The 16,342-nt window shown below is 41.0% G+C and overlaps 1 protein-coding gene across 1 annotated transcript; it reads left to right on the plus strand.

The window, feature by feature from the left end:
• The first annotated feature begins 14,262 nt into the window (after positions 1-14,262).
• On the plus strand, positions 14,263-15,607 carry PGK2 (phosphoglycerate kinase 2). The gene has a single exon (XM_005862064.2). It carries the CDS (start codon positions 14,354-14,356, stop codon positions 15,605-15,607), a length of 1,254 nt encoding a protein of 417 aa, XP_005862126.1. The 5' UTR covers positions 14,263-14,353.
• The last annotated feature ends 735 nt before the right edge of the window (positions 15,608-16,342 follow it).

A 16,342-nucleotide genomic window follows, 5' to 3' on the forward strand; every position in this document is an offset into this window, starting at 1 on the left:
AACCATCTTTAAAGCCAGATACGTTAAAGTTCCAAGCATTTGGCAACCAGGCTGTCACAGAGAAGATTTCCTTATCAATGAGCGCAATGCTATCCCCTTTGCCAGGAGATCTTATGCCTTGCACATTAAAGTTCCAAGCATTTGGCAACCTGGCTGTCACAGACAAGATTTCCTTATCAATGAGCACAATGCTATCCCCTTTGCCAGGAGATCTTATGCCTTGCGTAGGTGTGCGCTGTCCGTTCTATTCCTTCAGTCACATATAGCATTAACAGAAATATGTCTTTTGGCATGAAGTAATTAAAAGCCGCAAAACCATGTGTTGTTTTTTTTTCTCTGTTCCAGGCTCAGTTACTTAATCCACGTGAAAGGATAATTCTAGGAAATGACCACAAGATGGCAGTATATGAGCGTTAGTTAAACCTTTGAGGCCAAGAAAACGAAACTGATAGATTAATACGCTAAAATTATTTGAAAGAGTAGCTTTACTTTACTCAACTATAAGCTATTATGCAAATTATTTGAATGATTTGCATAATAGCTTATAGTTCAAAACAAAACAAAACAAAAAAGACCTCCACACTCTACTGGCAATAAATAGTAGTCCTTTAAGTGGATGCACAATGAGAAGATGAGAGTGGTTAGGAGTGTATGTGTCCCATGCCTGCAGAGTTCTCCCTTTCGTCTTATTTGTAGAACAGCTGTTGCTGCCATCTACCTGATAACATAGCTACCTCAGTTTCCTCGTTTTCAAATGGAGATAGTAATAGTAACTCCCTCATAGAGTTTCCAGGAGGATAAAGGAAGTGATGACATACAGAATTTGTAACATCCTGGCGTTTTGTGTTCACTCTTAATTTTTATTATTCACCATTTTCAATTGAAATGCCTGACACTATACTCGCTTTTAATCAAAACTGTCATTTATTAATTGTGCACATACTGTAAGATTTGGCCTTCACAATTGTGTATTGCATGGAGATTTCATTAAAACTTTGGAACACAGTTTGCACGTGAATAATGGGTCACACTTAGAAATGCAGAAACTGACATACAAGGAGATTAAATAAAATGCTCCAAGTAAAACTGCAAATACATGGCTGGAATAGATTTCTAACCCGAGTCTAATTCCTGGAAGCATTTCCTTCAACTCTTTACTACATTTGAAAGAGCAGCTGTGTCAGAAAGTGAATACCAAATTTTGATTTTTGTGAATTCAGTGGCTGATACATTACCTTCAATGTTTTTCTTCCAATTAGAATATTTAAGAATAATCTCATTATTTAATTTTTATTTTATGCAATTAAGGGTATTGCTAGCTTTAGAGTTTTAGAATAAAGTAAACCAGAATTTTATCATAGAAATTTTAGTAAGACCATGTGCTGGGTTATTATTCTTTCCCTGTAGAATAGGAGTGAAGATGCTGCACGAAATGCCAGAATGTTGTCAGAACAGTGTGCACTCACAGAGGACAATGCAAAGGAGTAGAAAACTATAAGTACATATATGTCTATATGATGTGCTCACAAACCACCGGGGATTACTAAGTATCCTGGCAATGATGATTTAAGTCATCCAGGCCCTAATCAGAGGCAATGTTGCAAGACACACCTCAGTAACATCCATCAGGGACCTTTGAAAACACAAGGTTTATACTCACAAGTCTTGGTGGGTACATGAAATGCCTGGGGCCACTTGCCTCTTTATCTAGTTGTACAGCTAGTTGGCATTGTGTTTATTCCAGATGAATGCCTCTGAAGTGGATGCCCCAGTGATCAAAGGCTTAGATAAGGGTAGCTGATATTATAATCAAAGAAGTTAATTGTCATCTCATGGGTGTGGCTCAGTGGTTGAGTATCAGCCTTTGAACCAGGAAGTTATGGTTGTATTCCTGGTCAGGGCACATGAACAGGTTTTGGGCTTAACCCCTAGTAGGGGGCATGCAGGAGGCAGCCAATCAATAATTCTCATCATTGATGCTTCTATCTCTTTATTCCTTCCCATTCTTCTCTCTAAAATTAATAAAATGTATCCTATCTAATAAAAGAGTAATATGCAAATTAGCCATCACTCCGTCACAAAGATGGCGGTGGTCATGGAGCTGGAGTGAGCAGGAGGCTTGGGTTGCCCCCGGCGATGGAGGAAGCCAAGCTTCCCGCCAGCCCTGGCCAGCACTGGGCTCCACCACAGGCTACAAAGTTTCAATTATAGAAGAAAAATAAGTCCCAGATACCTGCTTCCAGCCATCCTGGCCTCCGCTCAAGGAGGAGTTGGGGGCCTGTGTTGCCAAGGGGAACTCAGGCAACCCAGGCTTCCAGCGGACCTAGGCTTCGCTCAAGGCTACAAAGTTTCAATTATAGAAAATAAATAAATCCCAGATAGCTGCTGAAAAAAAAAAAAAAAGAAAGAAAAAAGGAGAGGCTGGGAGCTTGGGTCACTGGGGGTCATTGCCAGCCTGAAAACGACCATCAGCCCCTCATCCTGGCTGACCAGGCACCCCAGAGGGACCCCCTCCTCCCACCTTGAAGGGGCTGTGGCCAGCCTGAAAACAGCCCTCAGCCCCTCACCCAGGCTGGCCAGGCACCCCAGTAGGGACCCCCACTCTGAAGGGAGTGTGGCCAGCCTGAAAACGGCCCTCAGCCCCTCACCCAGGCTGGCCAGACACCTCAGTGGGACCCCCACCCTGATCAGGCATACCCTTCAGGGCAAACCAGCCGGTCCCCACCCATGCAACAGACCTCTATCCTATATAATAAAAGGGTAATATGCAAATTGATCCTAACAGCAGAACGACTGGGAATGACTGGTCACTATGACACACACTGACCACCAGGGGGCAGATGCTCAATGCAGGAGCTGCCCCTGGTGGTCAGTGCCACTTCCATAGGGGTAGCTCCGCTCAGCCACAAGCCAGGCTGACAGCTGCCAGTACCGTGGTGGTGGTGGGAGCCTCTCCCGCCTCCTTAGCAATGCTAAGGATGTCTGACTGCAGCTTAGGCCTGCTCCCCGCTGGCAAGTGGACATCCCCCAAGGGGTCCCGGGCTGCCAGAGGGATGTCTGACTGCCAGCTTACCCCGGGGAGCGGGCCTAAGCCAGCAGGTGGACATCCCCCGAGGGGTCCCAGAATGCGAGAGGGCACAGGCCGGGCTGAGGGACCCCCCTGAGTGCACAAATTTTTGTGCACTGGGCCTCTAGTTTTAAAATAAAGTTAACTGTCAGATGACCACGCTACAGTTACAAATAAAAAATTACAACAATATTTGAAAAAAAATATTTTTAAAAATACTAAGTGTATAGTTCAGTAAGTACTTTCACATTTTGGGGCAATCATTACCACCATACACCTCCAGAATGTTCATCTTTCAAATCTGAAACTGTACATATTAAAGAGTAACTGCATAATTGGTCTTTTTTCACTCAGCCCCTGCAGACTGCCATTTCACCCTGTCTCTATGAATTTGACTGCTCTAGGTACTTCAAATAAATAACAATTATTCAATTATTGCCCTATTGTAGTTTATTTATTTCACTTAACAATGTATCTTCAAGATTCATCCATGTTGTCATATATGTCAGAACTTCCTTCTTAAGGCTGAATAATATTCTACTGTAGATTAAACTACATCTCTGTATTCATTCATCTCAATGACACTTGGTTTGCTTATGCCTTTTGATTTGTATATAATCCTGCTAATGAACATGGGTGTATACAAATATCTCTTTGAGTCCCTGCTTCAATTCTTATTTTGTTATATACTCAAAAGCATAACTGCTGGATCATAAGGTAATTCAATTTTGTATTTGTGAGGTACTGCTGTATGCACTCATTGTATGCACCATTTGACATTTTCACCAACAATTTATCCACATCTCACCAACACTTTTAATTTTCAGTTTTGTTTTGATAATAGTCATCATTATGTGCATCTCATTGTGGCTCTAATTTGCATTTCCCTCATGATTTCATGTGGTTCTTTCACATGCTTACTGGCCATTTATGTATCTTCTTGGAGAAATGTCTTTCAGCTCTTTTCTCATTTTTAACTGGAAGGTTTATTTTTATATTATTGAACTGTGTTATTAATATATAGGATATTAATGTGTAGGATATTAATTCCTTGTCACTATTATGATTGGTAAATATTTTCTCACATTGCATAGTTTTCCTTTTAAATCAATTGTGTTCTCTGATACATAATTTTTTAAAATTTGTATGTTGACCAATTTATTTTTTTCTTGTATTGCCTGTGCTTTGGTTTCTTATTCAAGAACTAATTGCCAAATTCAATGTTATGAAGCCATTCCCTTATGTTTTCCTTCTAATTATGTTTCAGGTGTTAAGTTCAACAGCATCCCTTGTGGAAAATGTGCATTTGTTACACTTGTTAGAATGAATGAGAGGAGAAACCTGCCCTGTAACATTTTTGTAGGCCCATGTAGAGCAGTAGTTTTTTTTTTGTTTTGTTTTGGTTTGTGTGTTTTTTTAAATATATTTTATTGGTATTTTTACAGAGAGGAAGGGAAAGGGATAGAGAGTTAGAGACATCGATGAGAGAGAAACATTGATCAGCTGCCTCCTGCACATCCCCTGACTGGGGATATGCCTGCAACCAAGGTACATGCCCTTGACCAGAATCGAACCTGGGACCCTTTAGTCCACAGGCTGACACGCTTTCCATTGAGCCAAACCAGCTAAGGCTAGAGCAGTAGTTTTGATGAAGGCCTACATTCCATAATAGTATATGATTAAAGACCATATTATGTTAGGAGAGATTGGCAATAAGGAAAGCCTTCCTGTATGAGGAATGGTCAGGACATTTTATCAGAAAGAGTCACTGCAATCTACTCCTGATCAAAAACAAGAAAAATGGAAAAAGAAACGTAGACAGTTTCTTGTAGGAGCTGTGTACAACAAAACCTATTGAGGTTTAATGAGGGGGGGTCGGTGGGGGGAGGTGGAGTTAGAGGAAGTTGGAGAAATACAGGGTGTCCCCAAAACATGTATACATAATTTAACAGCTGATAGCTCAATTTTGAAAATGAAATGTATTTTAATAAACACTGCCTTTATAATCATGCAAAGTGTATAATTATACAAAGTGTATAATTGTGGATTCTTGTGGGATCCAACTTTTTGTCAAGCGTGTATACATTTTTAAGGACACCCTATATATATTGAAAATATTCCCTTTTCCCATCTCTTACATATTTCGTTATTTAATTCAGACTAAACACCTGTGATGTAGCGGACGGTACTATTATATCACATTTTATAGATGAGAAAATGAAATTTCAAGGCATAAGTACACTGTTAAGTAAAATCCTACAAAACAAGTGCTAGAGATGGGAATTGAACCTGAGTCAATTGGCCTCAAAGGATAATTCAGTCCTCTGCACAATGTCTGTTTCCCTGGCCTGTAAAGAAACTTGCACCTATGCTCTGATTTTATCGAACCAAAGTCCTTACTGTAAACTGGGATTCTTTCCCCTCAAAATCTAACTCTTTCAGTGTGAATCTGGGATCTTTTCACTTTACAACAAAGAATGATGAGATGTCTCTGGATGGAGGAGAAGGGAAGGCAAATTTGTCCTAGTATTGGCAAAAAAAAAGAGAAAGCTTATAAAGTGACAGAACATGGTGAGGGAAAAAGAGAACAAACAAGAGAAAGCTGAATAAATATAGAGAATGCCAAGAGAGTTAGAGGGCCATGTAATGTTGAAGAACTGTCAGAGAGGGTGACTTTGACCAGTTGATAAAACAGAGGTCCTGGTGATACAGAGAAACATTTGACCTAGTGACTTAGAGGTGTGAAAATTTGGGGTAATCATAATATTCAGGATGAGACCATGTGAGTGGGAGAGCTAAAGATTAGAAGAGAAGATTTGAAACAAGAGTTCAAGGGCCTGAGATATCAGAAGGTTAGGGTCATTCAAGTGGGTGTTAACAGCCCCCGAGTTGAGTACTGAACTCAGGATGGGTAAGCTGAATTTGTTTCAGGACACCTAATTTTTGTGAAAGAGAGGAGTTGGCATGAAAGCCATTGTGTGAGAGTCAGTGTTGGGTTGGGAGGCTAAACATCATGAGTTTTACCGGGGCAGGATTCTTCTGAGGAAGGAGAGTCATAACCTGGAAATGATAAGGGGATTCTTGTAGGTCCCCCAATTTTTGTCAAGTCTAGACCAGAGCCCCCTGCAGTATGACAGGAGAACAGCACCACATGAATGTGCTTTGAAGAAATGATGTCCACAGGGGACAGACTCTAGGGGCGTCTTCTGGATTCCAAATGTTTGCCTTCTTCTCATCCCTGACACTGTTTATGTAAAATAATTGACAATAACTATTTCTATATTTGAGCAAGTATGATGTTGAATGTTGTCCATTCAGAAACTGCTGAAAATCCTATGGAAGTTGGGGGAAGAAATAGATACCACTAAAATTATAACACACACACACACACACACACACACACACACACACACACACAGCTCTTTAGAAAAATGAATGCTGTCCTAAAATATTTAGGTCTTTATATTTCTTCTTAGTAACTGGCAGGATGAAAGGTAAATAAATTCAAAGAACAGGACAAATTCTAGATTGCTGTCTGAATTTGGATTCTCTTTATTTTACACTAGAGGCCCATTGCAGGAAGATTCCTGCAAGAATAGGGCTTCCTGAGGCCGGAGCGAAGCAGAGAAGGGAGCGAAGCCCTCCGCCTGGCTTCCTCCCTTCCCTGCCACCTCGGCTCCCTCCCATGTCCTCTGCTTTGCCTCCCTCCCGTGTCCACCGCCTCGATCCTTCCCTTCTCCGCCACTTCGCTCCCTCCCGTGTCTGCTGCTTCAGCTCCGCTCCCGTCTCTGCTACCTCCGATCCGTTCCCTTCTCTGCCGCTTGGCTCCCTTCTGCAGTGCTTGGCTTCCTTCTACACTGTCTTCAGTCTTTGCTGGGCGCCTGTGTATGCAAATTAGCCAGCATCTTTGTTGGGTTAATTTGCATACTCTTCTGATTGGCTGGTGGCGTAGCGAGGGTATGGTCAATTAGCATCTTTGTCTTTTATTAGTGTAGATTGGTATTTGTTTCATTTGAGTGAAACAAAGGTATAGACTCTGAATTAAAGACACTTGAGACTTGTATTCGTAATTAAGCTCTTACAATGGGTGTTGGCACACACACACCTAAGAGAAGAAATGAAGTACAAATTTATTTGCAAAATGAAGGAAACACTTGAAGGGGGCAGGAAATGAGCCAAGGAAGGGAAGTTGGTCAGTCAAAAGTGCAATATTAAACCATCTCTCACTAAAGTTCACATTGCCCAATAAAAATGCTTCAAAGTATACATTTTTACACATACAAAGTATACATTTGAAAATATGAATCACAGAATACCTACTGCACGCCTCTGTGGACTTGTATAATGTCAGACTGAGGTTCAGGAATCCTCAAAACTAGTACAGGAGATGTGGAAATTAACATCCTGAGAAATCATAAATTCAAAAATGCTGTATATAACCATTTTCACTCTAAACTAAATTATTATCACCTACAGATCTACAAATGCTGTATTTAATTACTATTTAAAGAAAGTAAGATTAACAATTTTTCTGGCAACAGGCAAAATTAGCCAGAGTCCCACAAAATACATTCATCACCAAATCACTAGCTTTCCAAAAAGAAACTGCTACCTTACATAATATTGTCAAGAAAGAAATAACTCCATCAGCCAGCAACATGCTGAAGGTAGTAAGATTAATTAAACAGCAAGGACAATGATGACAATAATAGCAATGGTGTTTACTGAGTGTTTATTAAGTTCTATTCACTTTCAGTATACTAAATGTTGGGTCTTCATGATACAGGAATTTTGGACTGGAAAAGTGCAGGATGGTCTCCTGGGCTCTTATCTAGTAGAGTTGAAGAATGAAATCACTGACGAAAGGTGGTATAGTAAAGGTGGGAATTATTTAAGAACAAGTACAGACTCCCATGTGGGGAGGGGGAAAGAATCTCACAGCACAGACTCCCATGTTGGGAGAGGGAAAGAGTCCAACTGAGTTCCTTTTTCCAGGGTTTATAAAGGCTGCAGTTTTGGGGGTTTTTTGTGCCTTGAAATCCCCTCTGATTCGTCACTATTGCCCTTTGATTTGGTCACTATAGTAACCCCTGAACTCAAAGGTCAAAACCTCACATGGGACATGTGAGGCTCTCCTCCCTCATTGTTCTCCTATTCCCTCTGGGCTTTCTTCCTCCTTCCCTTTATTCTGTAAATGTGTGCCTTTTGCTACTCCCAGTTCCCTTGTCTTATGGAAATGTAACTGCTGCCTCTCCCAACTTCCCTGTCTTATGGAAATGTAACCTTTTGCAGCTTTGCAGCCTGTGCTTTTTTCATGGACCCCCTTAATTTAAAAAAATCCCTAAATCTGCCTGTTTCACCCCTAAAAATTCCTATTTCATTCACAAGCAAACCTATGGCCTACCAGCAGAAGAAAGAGAGGCCCAGAGGAGGTAGGCAAGTTTCCCCAAACCTTACAGTTAGTAAATGACAGAGCAACAATTCCAATGCAGAAAGCCTGACTTCATTCATATTGTGCCCTAGGACAGTGCTTCTCACACTCGAGTGTGCCTAAGGATCACCTGAAGAACTCAGTACAGCACAGGTCTCTGAACCTCTCTCTCTGAGACCTTGATTTAGGAGGTCTGGGGTGGATACCAGGCCAAGTTCCCAGCTGATGCTGATGCTGCCAGTCAGTGTTGTTGCTGTAGCAAACTTTGCTTACAAGTTATTCAGGCCTTTCATAGCTGTCGTCATTGGGCAGCAGCCCAGAGCCTAAGGCACTCACCGGAGAATCAGGATATACAGATTCTAAGCCAGGTAAACAAATAACGACAAATCTATTTTCTAGTTCCCTTGCATCTCATAAAAGGAGAGAGAAATTGTCTTTCCACTATAAACCTGGAGCGTGAGCAGACTAGGTACTGTAAAAGAAAACGCTAACTTGTAAAGGTATGAGAAACAAGATGATAGAATAAATATACCAGTAAGACTAAATAACATTTCAGGGGACTATGGAAGTTGACATGTGTGACAAGCAACTGATAGAATGAACAGCAACACATTTAAGGGACAAGAATAGGACTGAAGAGATCATCACAATTGCCAGGCAAATAATTCCCCCCAAAAGAAGAAAAGCGTAATGTCAGTGTGTAGGACCTGATTCAATGGAATGATTTGTTCAAGCCAGAATTCATAGGTTCGATGCAAAACCCATGAACACTCATTTGTGATTTTTATCAGGGATGTACCACAAAAATAGTATCTCATCAACATTAATCAGAGATAATGCCCCAGAGATCCTCCTCAAAGAGGTCTGAACTGCAGACTGTGTATAATGCGTGTTGCAGGTAGATAAGCCCACGAGGAGATATACATCCCTATGGAGGACGATTACTGGGGTAAACTTCCGGGTTTTCCCCTACCTGTGGAGATAGGACAGAAGCAGGAGTGAACACCTGCAGAAGTTGGGTTATAAGTAGTCACAACAGAGGCTTCCTCTAATCCCATGAAGCTATCAAATTGAGGTGGCTGTTTTAAGTTGTCCCTGGTGGAGAGAGGCAGCCTAGCATTTACAGCTCCTGCCTACACCTGGAAGTTCCAGCTTGTGGGTTGCCCCAGAAAAGGAGTATGCTCGTGATGAGGACACTTTCTACTAGCAGAGAGGGCAGTAGGTTAGAGCTGCCCGTGCGAGGACTCCAGTTGCTGAGGAATAAGTCTGTCGGTGCAGAGAGGGGCCAGGGTGGTGCATCACAGCATCCGGGGCAGGCAGCTGTCCGGGAGTTAGGCAGGTAGGTTTCAGTCCTACTCATTTGGCAACCTGGTCACAAGAGGCAAGGTTTCTTTACGAAGGAGTGCAATCATATCCCCACAGCTGAGAGGTCTTATACCCTGAAGCAACATGGTCTGTAAAATATATTCATCCAGTTAGATGAAGTCATGAAAAAATTATGTCTTGTCTTGTATGAATAAACTGACCCCTCAAATCATATTCATACTCCATGTCAGGCTAATGGGCCACTTAAATCATCCCATCCTTTAGTCAATTTATGAACATAAAGGGTAATTCTAGAAACTGACCAAAAGATGGCAGCCTACACATATGATGTTACATTTCTTTGGATGCAGGGAAAACACTGAACATCAAGGCTAGTTTATATTCCAAAGATTATTCTAAAGAGCAGCTAAATGATTCTTCATAAAAGCCTATCTTAATTTTTTTTTCCACTTTTTTTGTTGACAATGTGTTGCGCACAGATATAGTGGCAGTTTTTCCAGTGTATGTACACGATGAGAGGGTGAGAGTGTTTGGGGGTGCTATTTGTTGCACACTTACTTGCTAAAGAGGTTCTGCCTTTCATTTTACTTGTAGGATAGCTGTTGCTGACCTCTATCTGGTAACCTATCTGTGCCTCAGTTTTCTCATTTGCAAATGGAGATATTTATAGTACCTCCCTTATAGAGCTGCCAGGAGAATAAATGAGTGAAAACATATACACAATTTGTAACAGATCCTGGTATAGGTTGTGTTAGATATTAATTTTTACTATTCGCCATTTTCAACTGAGAGGCCAGAAACTGTACTCCCTTCTAATAAAAGCTGTTTAAATCTTTGGAACAAATTCGGGCATAAATAAGTCACACGTATACATGCAGAAGCTGAAATACAAAGAGATTAAATAACGAGTCTGGGATAAAACTTCTAATAAATGCCTGGGATGGGTTTCTAACCCTGGTCTTATTGCTGGACGCACTTCCTTCAGGTCCTTACTACATCTGAAAGCGCAGCTACATCTGACCGTGTTTTTTTTTAACCAAATTTTGATTTTTTAATATGCTTTTCTTCCTCTTCTAACTGGAATATTTAAGGATCATCTTGTCATTTTAATTCTTAGCTCAAATAATTGAGCACATTGTTAGCTTTGGCATTATAGAAAAATAAACTAGGATTTTATCATGGGAATTTTAATTGTATCATGTGTTTGGTGTTTATGTTACTCTTTTAATGCAGAATTAGAGTGAAGACGTACAAAATAAAGAATGTTTTCAAAGCAGTGTAGGCATATGTCTGTATGATTTGACTTTGTGCTCAAAGATCCTCAGGAATTAAGGCAAGGAAAGGTAAGTTAAGTCATCTAGTCTGTATTTGCACTGGTAACCATACTGACAATGAATGTGACCTAACACATGGTTACATCTTTTTTTTAAAGTTTTATTCAAATTGCCAGATTCCAGGTTCTGATTATTAGATAGGGAAAAAGAATCAAAGTTCTCAAAATTATAAATGTGTAGAGTAATTCAAGGATGACTACATGGACAACTAGATAGCTCAAAGTTTTTCACTCTAGTCACTTTCTCCACTAAATCACAATAGCACAGGTTGGAACACTTGAGACATGTGGTATATGCAACTTTACCTTTGCCCATAAAAGAAATTTTAGGTGGCAAAATAGAGCCACATTATGGCAATATGTTGACCATATAAATTAGGTGTTCACTCCTAGCTTCCAGAAAAGCCATTAGTACTTCCTACACAAGTAAACATTAAAAACATTTACAAGACTATTTTTATTATAACACTAGAGGCCCGATGCACGAATTCTTGCACCAGTGGGGTCCCTAGGCCTGGCCTGCGGGATGGGGACAAAACCAGCTCTCCAACATCCCCCGAGGGATCTTGGATTGTGAGAGGTTGCAGGCCAGGCTAAGGGACCCCACCGGTGCACGATTGGGGCAGGGGAGGGACACGGGAGGTTGGTCAGCCTGGGAGGGACCACGGGAGGACTCCAGGGTGTGTCCGGCCCGTCTCACTTAGTCCTGATAAGCCAGATCCCAGCAGCAAGATAACCTACAAGTCAGAGCATCTGCACCCTGGTGGTCAGTGCACATCACAAGGAGCAGTTGAGTGGCCTTAGCACATCATTAGAATATTATGCTTTGATTGGTTGAATGAACGACCAGATGACTGAACACTTAGCATATTTGGCTTTTATTATATAGGATAATATAAAAAGTACTAATGTAACTTCCATATCTACAGATTTGGGGGTACCTTAGCTTATTGTTATTGAAAATTACTTTTCAGCAACCAAATGGAATTAAATTGTTTTAGGTATTTTCCAGTTATCTTCACAAAAGAATTTCTCTATATTGCATGATTTAGCATATGTCATGTGTCAAGTTTTTTTTTTTAATTTCTCAAATTTATTAGTTGGGTATAAGCATATATATGACCTTCCCATTCCTCCATTTCCTGCCTTAAAAATACATAGCAGGAAAAAGTGACTATAAAAGAATGCATCTTTGGATGCTGAAGAAAGAAGATTTGGAGGTGTTTCTATAAGCCCAGGGGATTAAACTTTCCCTTGTAGGCATGGCAAGACATAGCATTAGCAACATAACAAACCTCATTTGTTAGGTCAGAAAATTGCAAAAAGTACTCTAAAAAGTGTAGGGAAAATATGGAATCATCTATTTCAAGTTTGATAAGCACACAACCCATCAAAATTCACAAGATATTGTGAACTGCTTCCAACTGCTACCTTATTAACCCATCCTGATCACATTCAATAGCCTGATCTCTGTAAGACACATGGGAGAGAGAAAAAGATCAGCAAAAATCCTGTACAGCAACCCAACCTCTCTCCCAAGACTTTGGACTTCCACTAAAGGCCCCTTCTTTCTACTGCCCAGAAAATGGAAGAACTAAATCATATTAGGGTCATATCAACATCCTGCAGGCTTTTGTAGCTACTAGAAGGGACTCTGCTTCCCTGTCTCACTGTTGCCATCTCTAGGGTGAGATGAGGAACTGAGAATTAGCATCTATTGCTTAGGTCTCCACCTTATTAAAAAACAAGTGATGTCTTCCCAACTTTTTTAGAATATAAATACTCTTAAAGGATATTTGTATTAAGCTATTTGTATTAAGCTTATCAGAATTAAATATCCTTGTCTTCCATAATTAATTTATGTAATAACTCTTCTCAATTTCCCTCGTTAATGCTGGAAGCACAAAGGCATGCATTCTCACTCCTGGCTTTTCCTTTCCCTAGACCTAATGTCGACTACAATTCTCTCCCCTTCCATGCCTGTTCCCTTTCTCTATGGGAGTGTTATCCTCAACATGTTGTAATTGATGAAACCACATGGCATGTCTTCCAAAGGGGCTTCACCATTCTACATTCCTACCAGCCATATGTGAGGGTGCCAATTTTTCCACATCCTTGTCAACACTCATTATTGTCTTTTTTATTATTATAGCCATCCTAGTGGGTGACGTCTCAAATAATGTTCGTTAAGGCCTTTATGCTACACATTGAGTTCATTCAACTTAAGGAAACTGACATATTAACTAATTCCAAAGCCAGTTTTCATTCCTAAATCAATCAGCCATTTATACTTTCTCCAACAGTAAAATCTCTCACTCATTTTCAATTCAAAGCGACATTTTCATCCTCATGAAAACCGTTCCACTCTCCAGCTCAACTTGTGAGTTACACAGGGAGTAAAACAAAGGGGGGAGAAGAAAGTAAGGGCCCTCCTCCTAACTTTGCAGCCTGAAAACATGTCTCATCATCTTGGGTGTTTCACTGGTTGTCTGTTATGATCTTATGGGATTTTCCTGAAGAAGCCACCAAGAGCCTCTCACAAAAGTCTGAGAATGTAGAAAACAAGGAAGTGAAAATATATTATTTTTCCACCCTCCTACACCATACATAAAGCTAAGGGCTAACACAAGCTATGCTGTCAACAGAAATATTTCTCAAGACAGAGAAAAAACAGAAGCATACTATATTGCCTTGAGTAAACAAGGTTTCACACACCCATTATTTCAAAATTTTCCTTTCAGTTGGGTCCTGTATATGTTTTTACACTCAATATAATTAGGACTTAACATTGGTCAGGGTTCTGCTTTTCTTTTTCTTTTTTTTTAAATAAGTGCAATTATCAAAAGGAATAGGGAAAAAAAGAAAACCAGCGGGAAGCTTGGACTTCAAAACCTTTTTTATCCCAAGATTTCTCCGCCTTCTCAACTGTCACCCAAGCCAAGTCCTGTCTCGCCCTCAGCGAGGACTATTTGGCTGTTGGAATCGGCGCTAAGCAACGGCTCTAAATCCAGATTGACAGGACCATTGACCAATCACAGAACGAGGTTTCCTTTCCCTGGTCTAATCATGGCCGTTGCCTGGGAGACACAGTACTGAGCCGATAGGGGCGGGTCCAGCAGAGGGGCGTTAGAAACACCACCGACCCAGCCTCAGGCAGCATAAAGGGGTTCTTCAGCATTGTAGTTGTATTGTCAAGATGTCTCTTTCTAAGAAGTTAACTTTGGACAAACTGGATGTGAAAGGCAAACGAGTCGTTATGAGAGTAGACTTCAATGTTCCCATGAAGAACAACCAGATTACCAACAACCAGAGAATCAAGGCTTCAATCCCAAGCATCAAGTTCTGCCTGGATAATGGCGCCAAGTCAGTAGTTCTTATGAGTCACCTAGGTCGACCCGATGGCGTGCCCATGCCTGATAAATACTCCCTGGAGCCTGTTGCTGCTGAGCTGAAATCCTTGCTGGGTAAGGATGTCGTGTTCCTGAAGGACTGTGTGGGCCCAGAAGTGGAGAACGCCTGTGCAAACCCAGCCACTGGTTCAGTCATCTTGCTGGAGAATTTACGCTTCCATGTGGAGGAAGAAGGGAAGGGCCAAGATCCTGCAGGAAATAAGATTAAAGCTGAACCACAGAAAATAGAAGCCTTCCGTCAATCACTCTCAAAGCTAGGGGATGTTTATGTCAATGATGCCTTTGGCACGGCTCACCGGGCCCACAGTTCCATGGTGGGAGTGAATCTGCCCCAGAAGGCGTCTGGATTCCTGATGAAGAAGGAACTGGAATACTTTGCCAAAGCCTTGGAAAACCCAGAGAGACCCTTTCTGGCTATACTTGGTGGAGCCAAAGTAGCAGACAAGATCCAGCTTATCAAAAATATGCTCGACAAGGTCTGTCACATGATTATTGGTGGTGGAATGGCTTATACTTTCCTTAAGGTACTCAACAACATGGAGATTGGTGCTTCCTTGTTTGATGAAGAGGGAGCCAAGATTGTCCAAGATATCATGGACAAAGCCCAGAAGAATGGTGTGACCATCACCTTTCCTGTTGACTTTGTTACTGCTGACAAGTTTGAAGAGAATGCTAAGGTTGGTCAAGCCACTGTAGCATCAGGCATCCCTGCTGGCTGGATGGGTTTGGACTGTGGCCCTGAGACCAACAAGAAGTTTGCTCAAATTGTGGGCGAAGCCAAGCTAATTGTGTGGAATGGGCCCGTAGGGGTATTTGAATGGGATGCCTTTGCTAAGGGAACCAAAGCCCTCATGGATGAAGTTGTGAAAGCCACTTCCAGGGGCTGTATCACCATTATAGGAGGTGGAGACACCGCCACTTGCTGCGCCAAATGGAACACCGAAGATAAAGTCAGCCACCTGAGCACTGGAGGAGGAGCCAGTCTAGAGCTTCTGGAAGGTAAAGTCCTTCCTGGAGTGGATGCCCTCAGCAACCTGTAGCTGACAAAGTATTCCTTCCTACTGTTTCCTGCCCCACAGCCTTTGACAAAGTAGTGCTCTTACATCTCAACTTGACTTTTGTTAAAATCTACCCCTGTATCAAGATCCAGGCAAATGACCAAGCGATGAGCTATCAGGAACTCTTAACATCGGCACAGAAATGCAGTCCAATTTTAGTTCTGTCATGCATCTACCTACGCTCTTAAAGATCTCATTTGAACTTGACCATTGTGATTCATAGGAAGTGGGCTACCTATTAAAGCAAGTTAAATAAGCTGAATCTCTCCTCACTTTTATTTTAGCCTAGCTCTGTCATTTTTCACTATTAGAAACATGGGAACAAGATAAAATCTTAATTGCTGAGGAAGGGTGGGGGCAGAAGCTGACAGACTATTAAACAATAAAAGTGCCTAAATAAACTGAGAAAGAAAATTATATTTAAGAACTCACGAGTGCGTTCTTAGGATCTCCTAAGAGGAAATTTCTTACTAAATAAGGAGAATAATAAATAAAGCATTCATATTAAACCCATGAAGTTAAAAAGAAGACATTAAGCCTAAAGAAGGTATGTCTGTGTGTATGGATGCACAGGTGTGTACACACATATTTATTAGAATGAGAGTTATAAATCATATCCTGGTTTCAAATAGAGAAGTAATTGTTTTCTTTTTTTTTAAATATATATTTTATTGATTTTTTACAGAGAGGAAGGGAGAGGGATAGAGAGTTAGAAAC

The sequence above is a fragment of the Myotis brandtii genome, unplaced genomic scaffold (assembly GCF_000412655.1).
Source record: "Myotis brandtii unplaced genomic scaffold, ASM41265v1 scaffold16, whole genome shotgun sequence".
Lineage (NCBI taxonomy): Eukaryota > Metazoa > Chordata > Mammalia > Chiroptera > Vespertilionidae > Myotis > Myotis brandtii.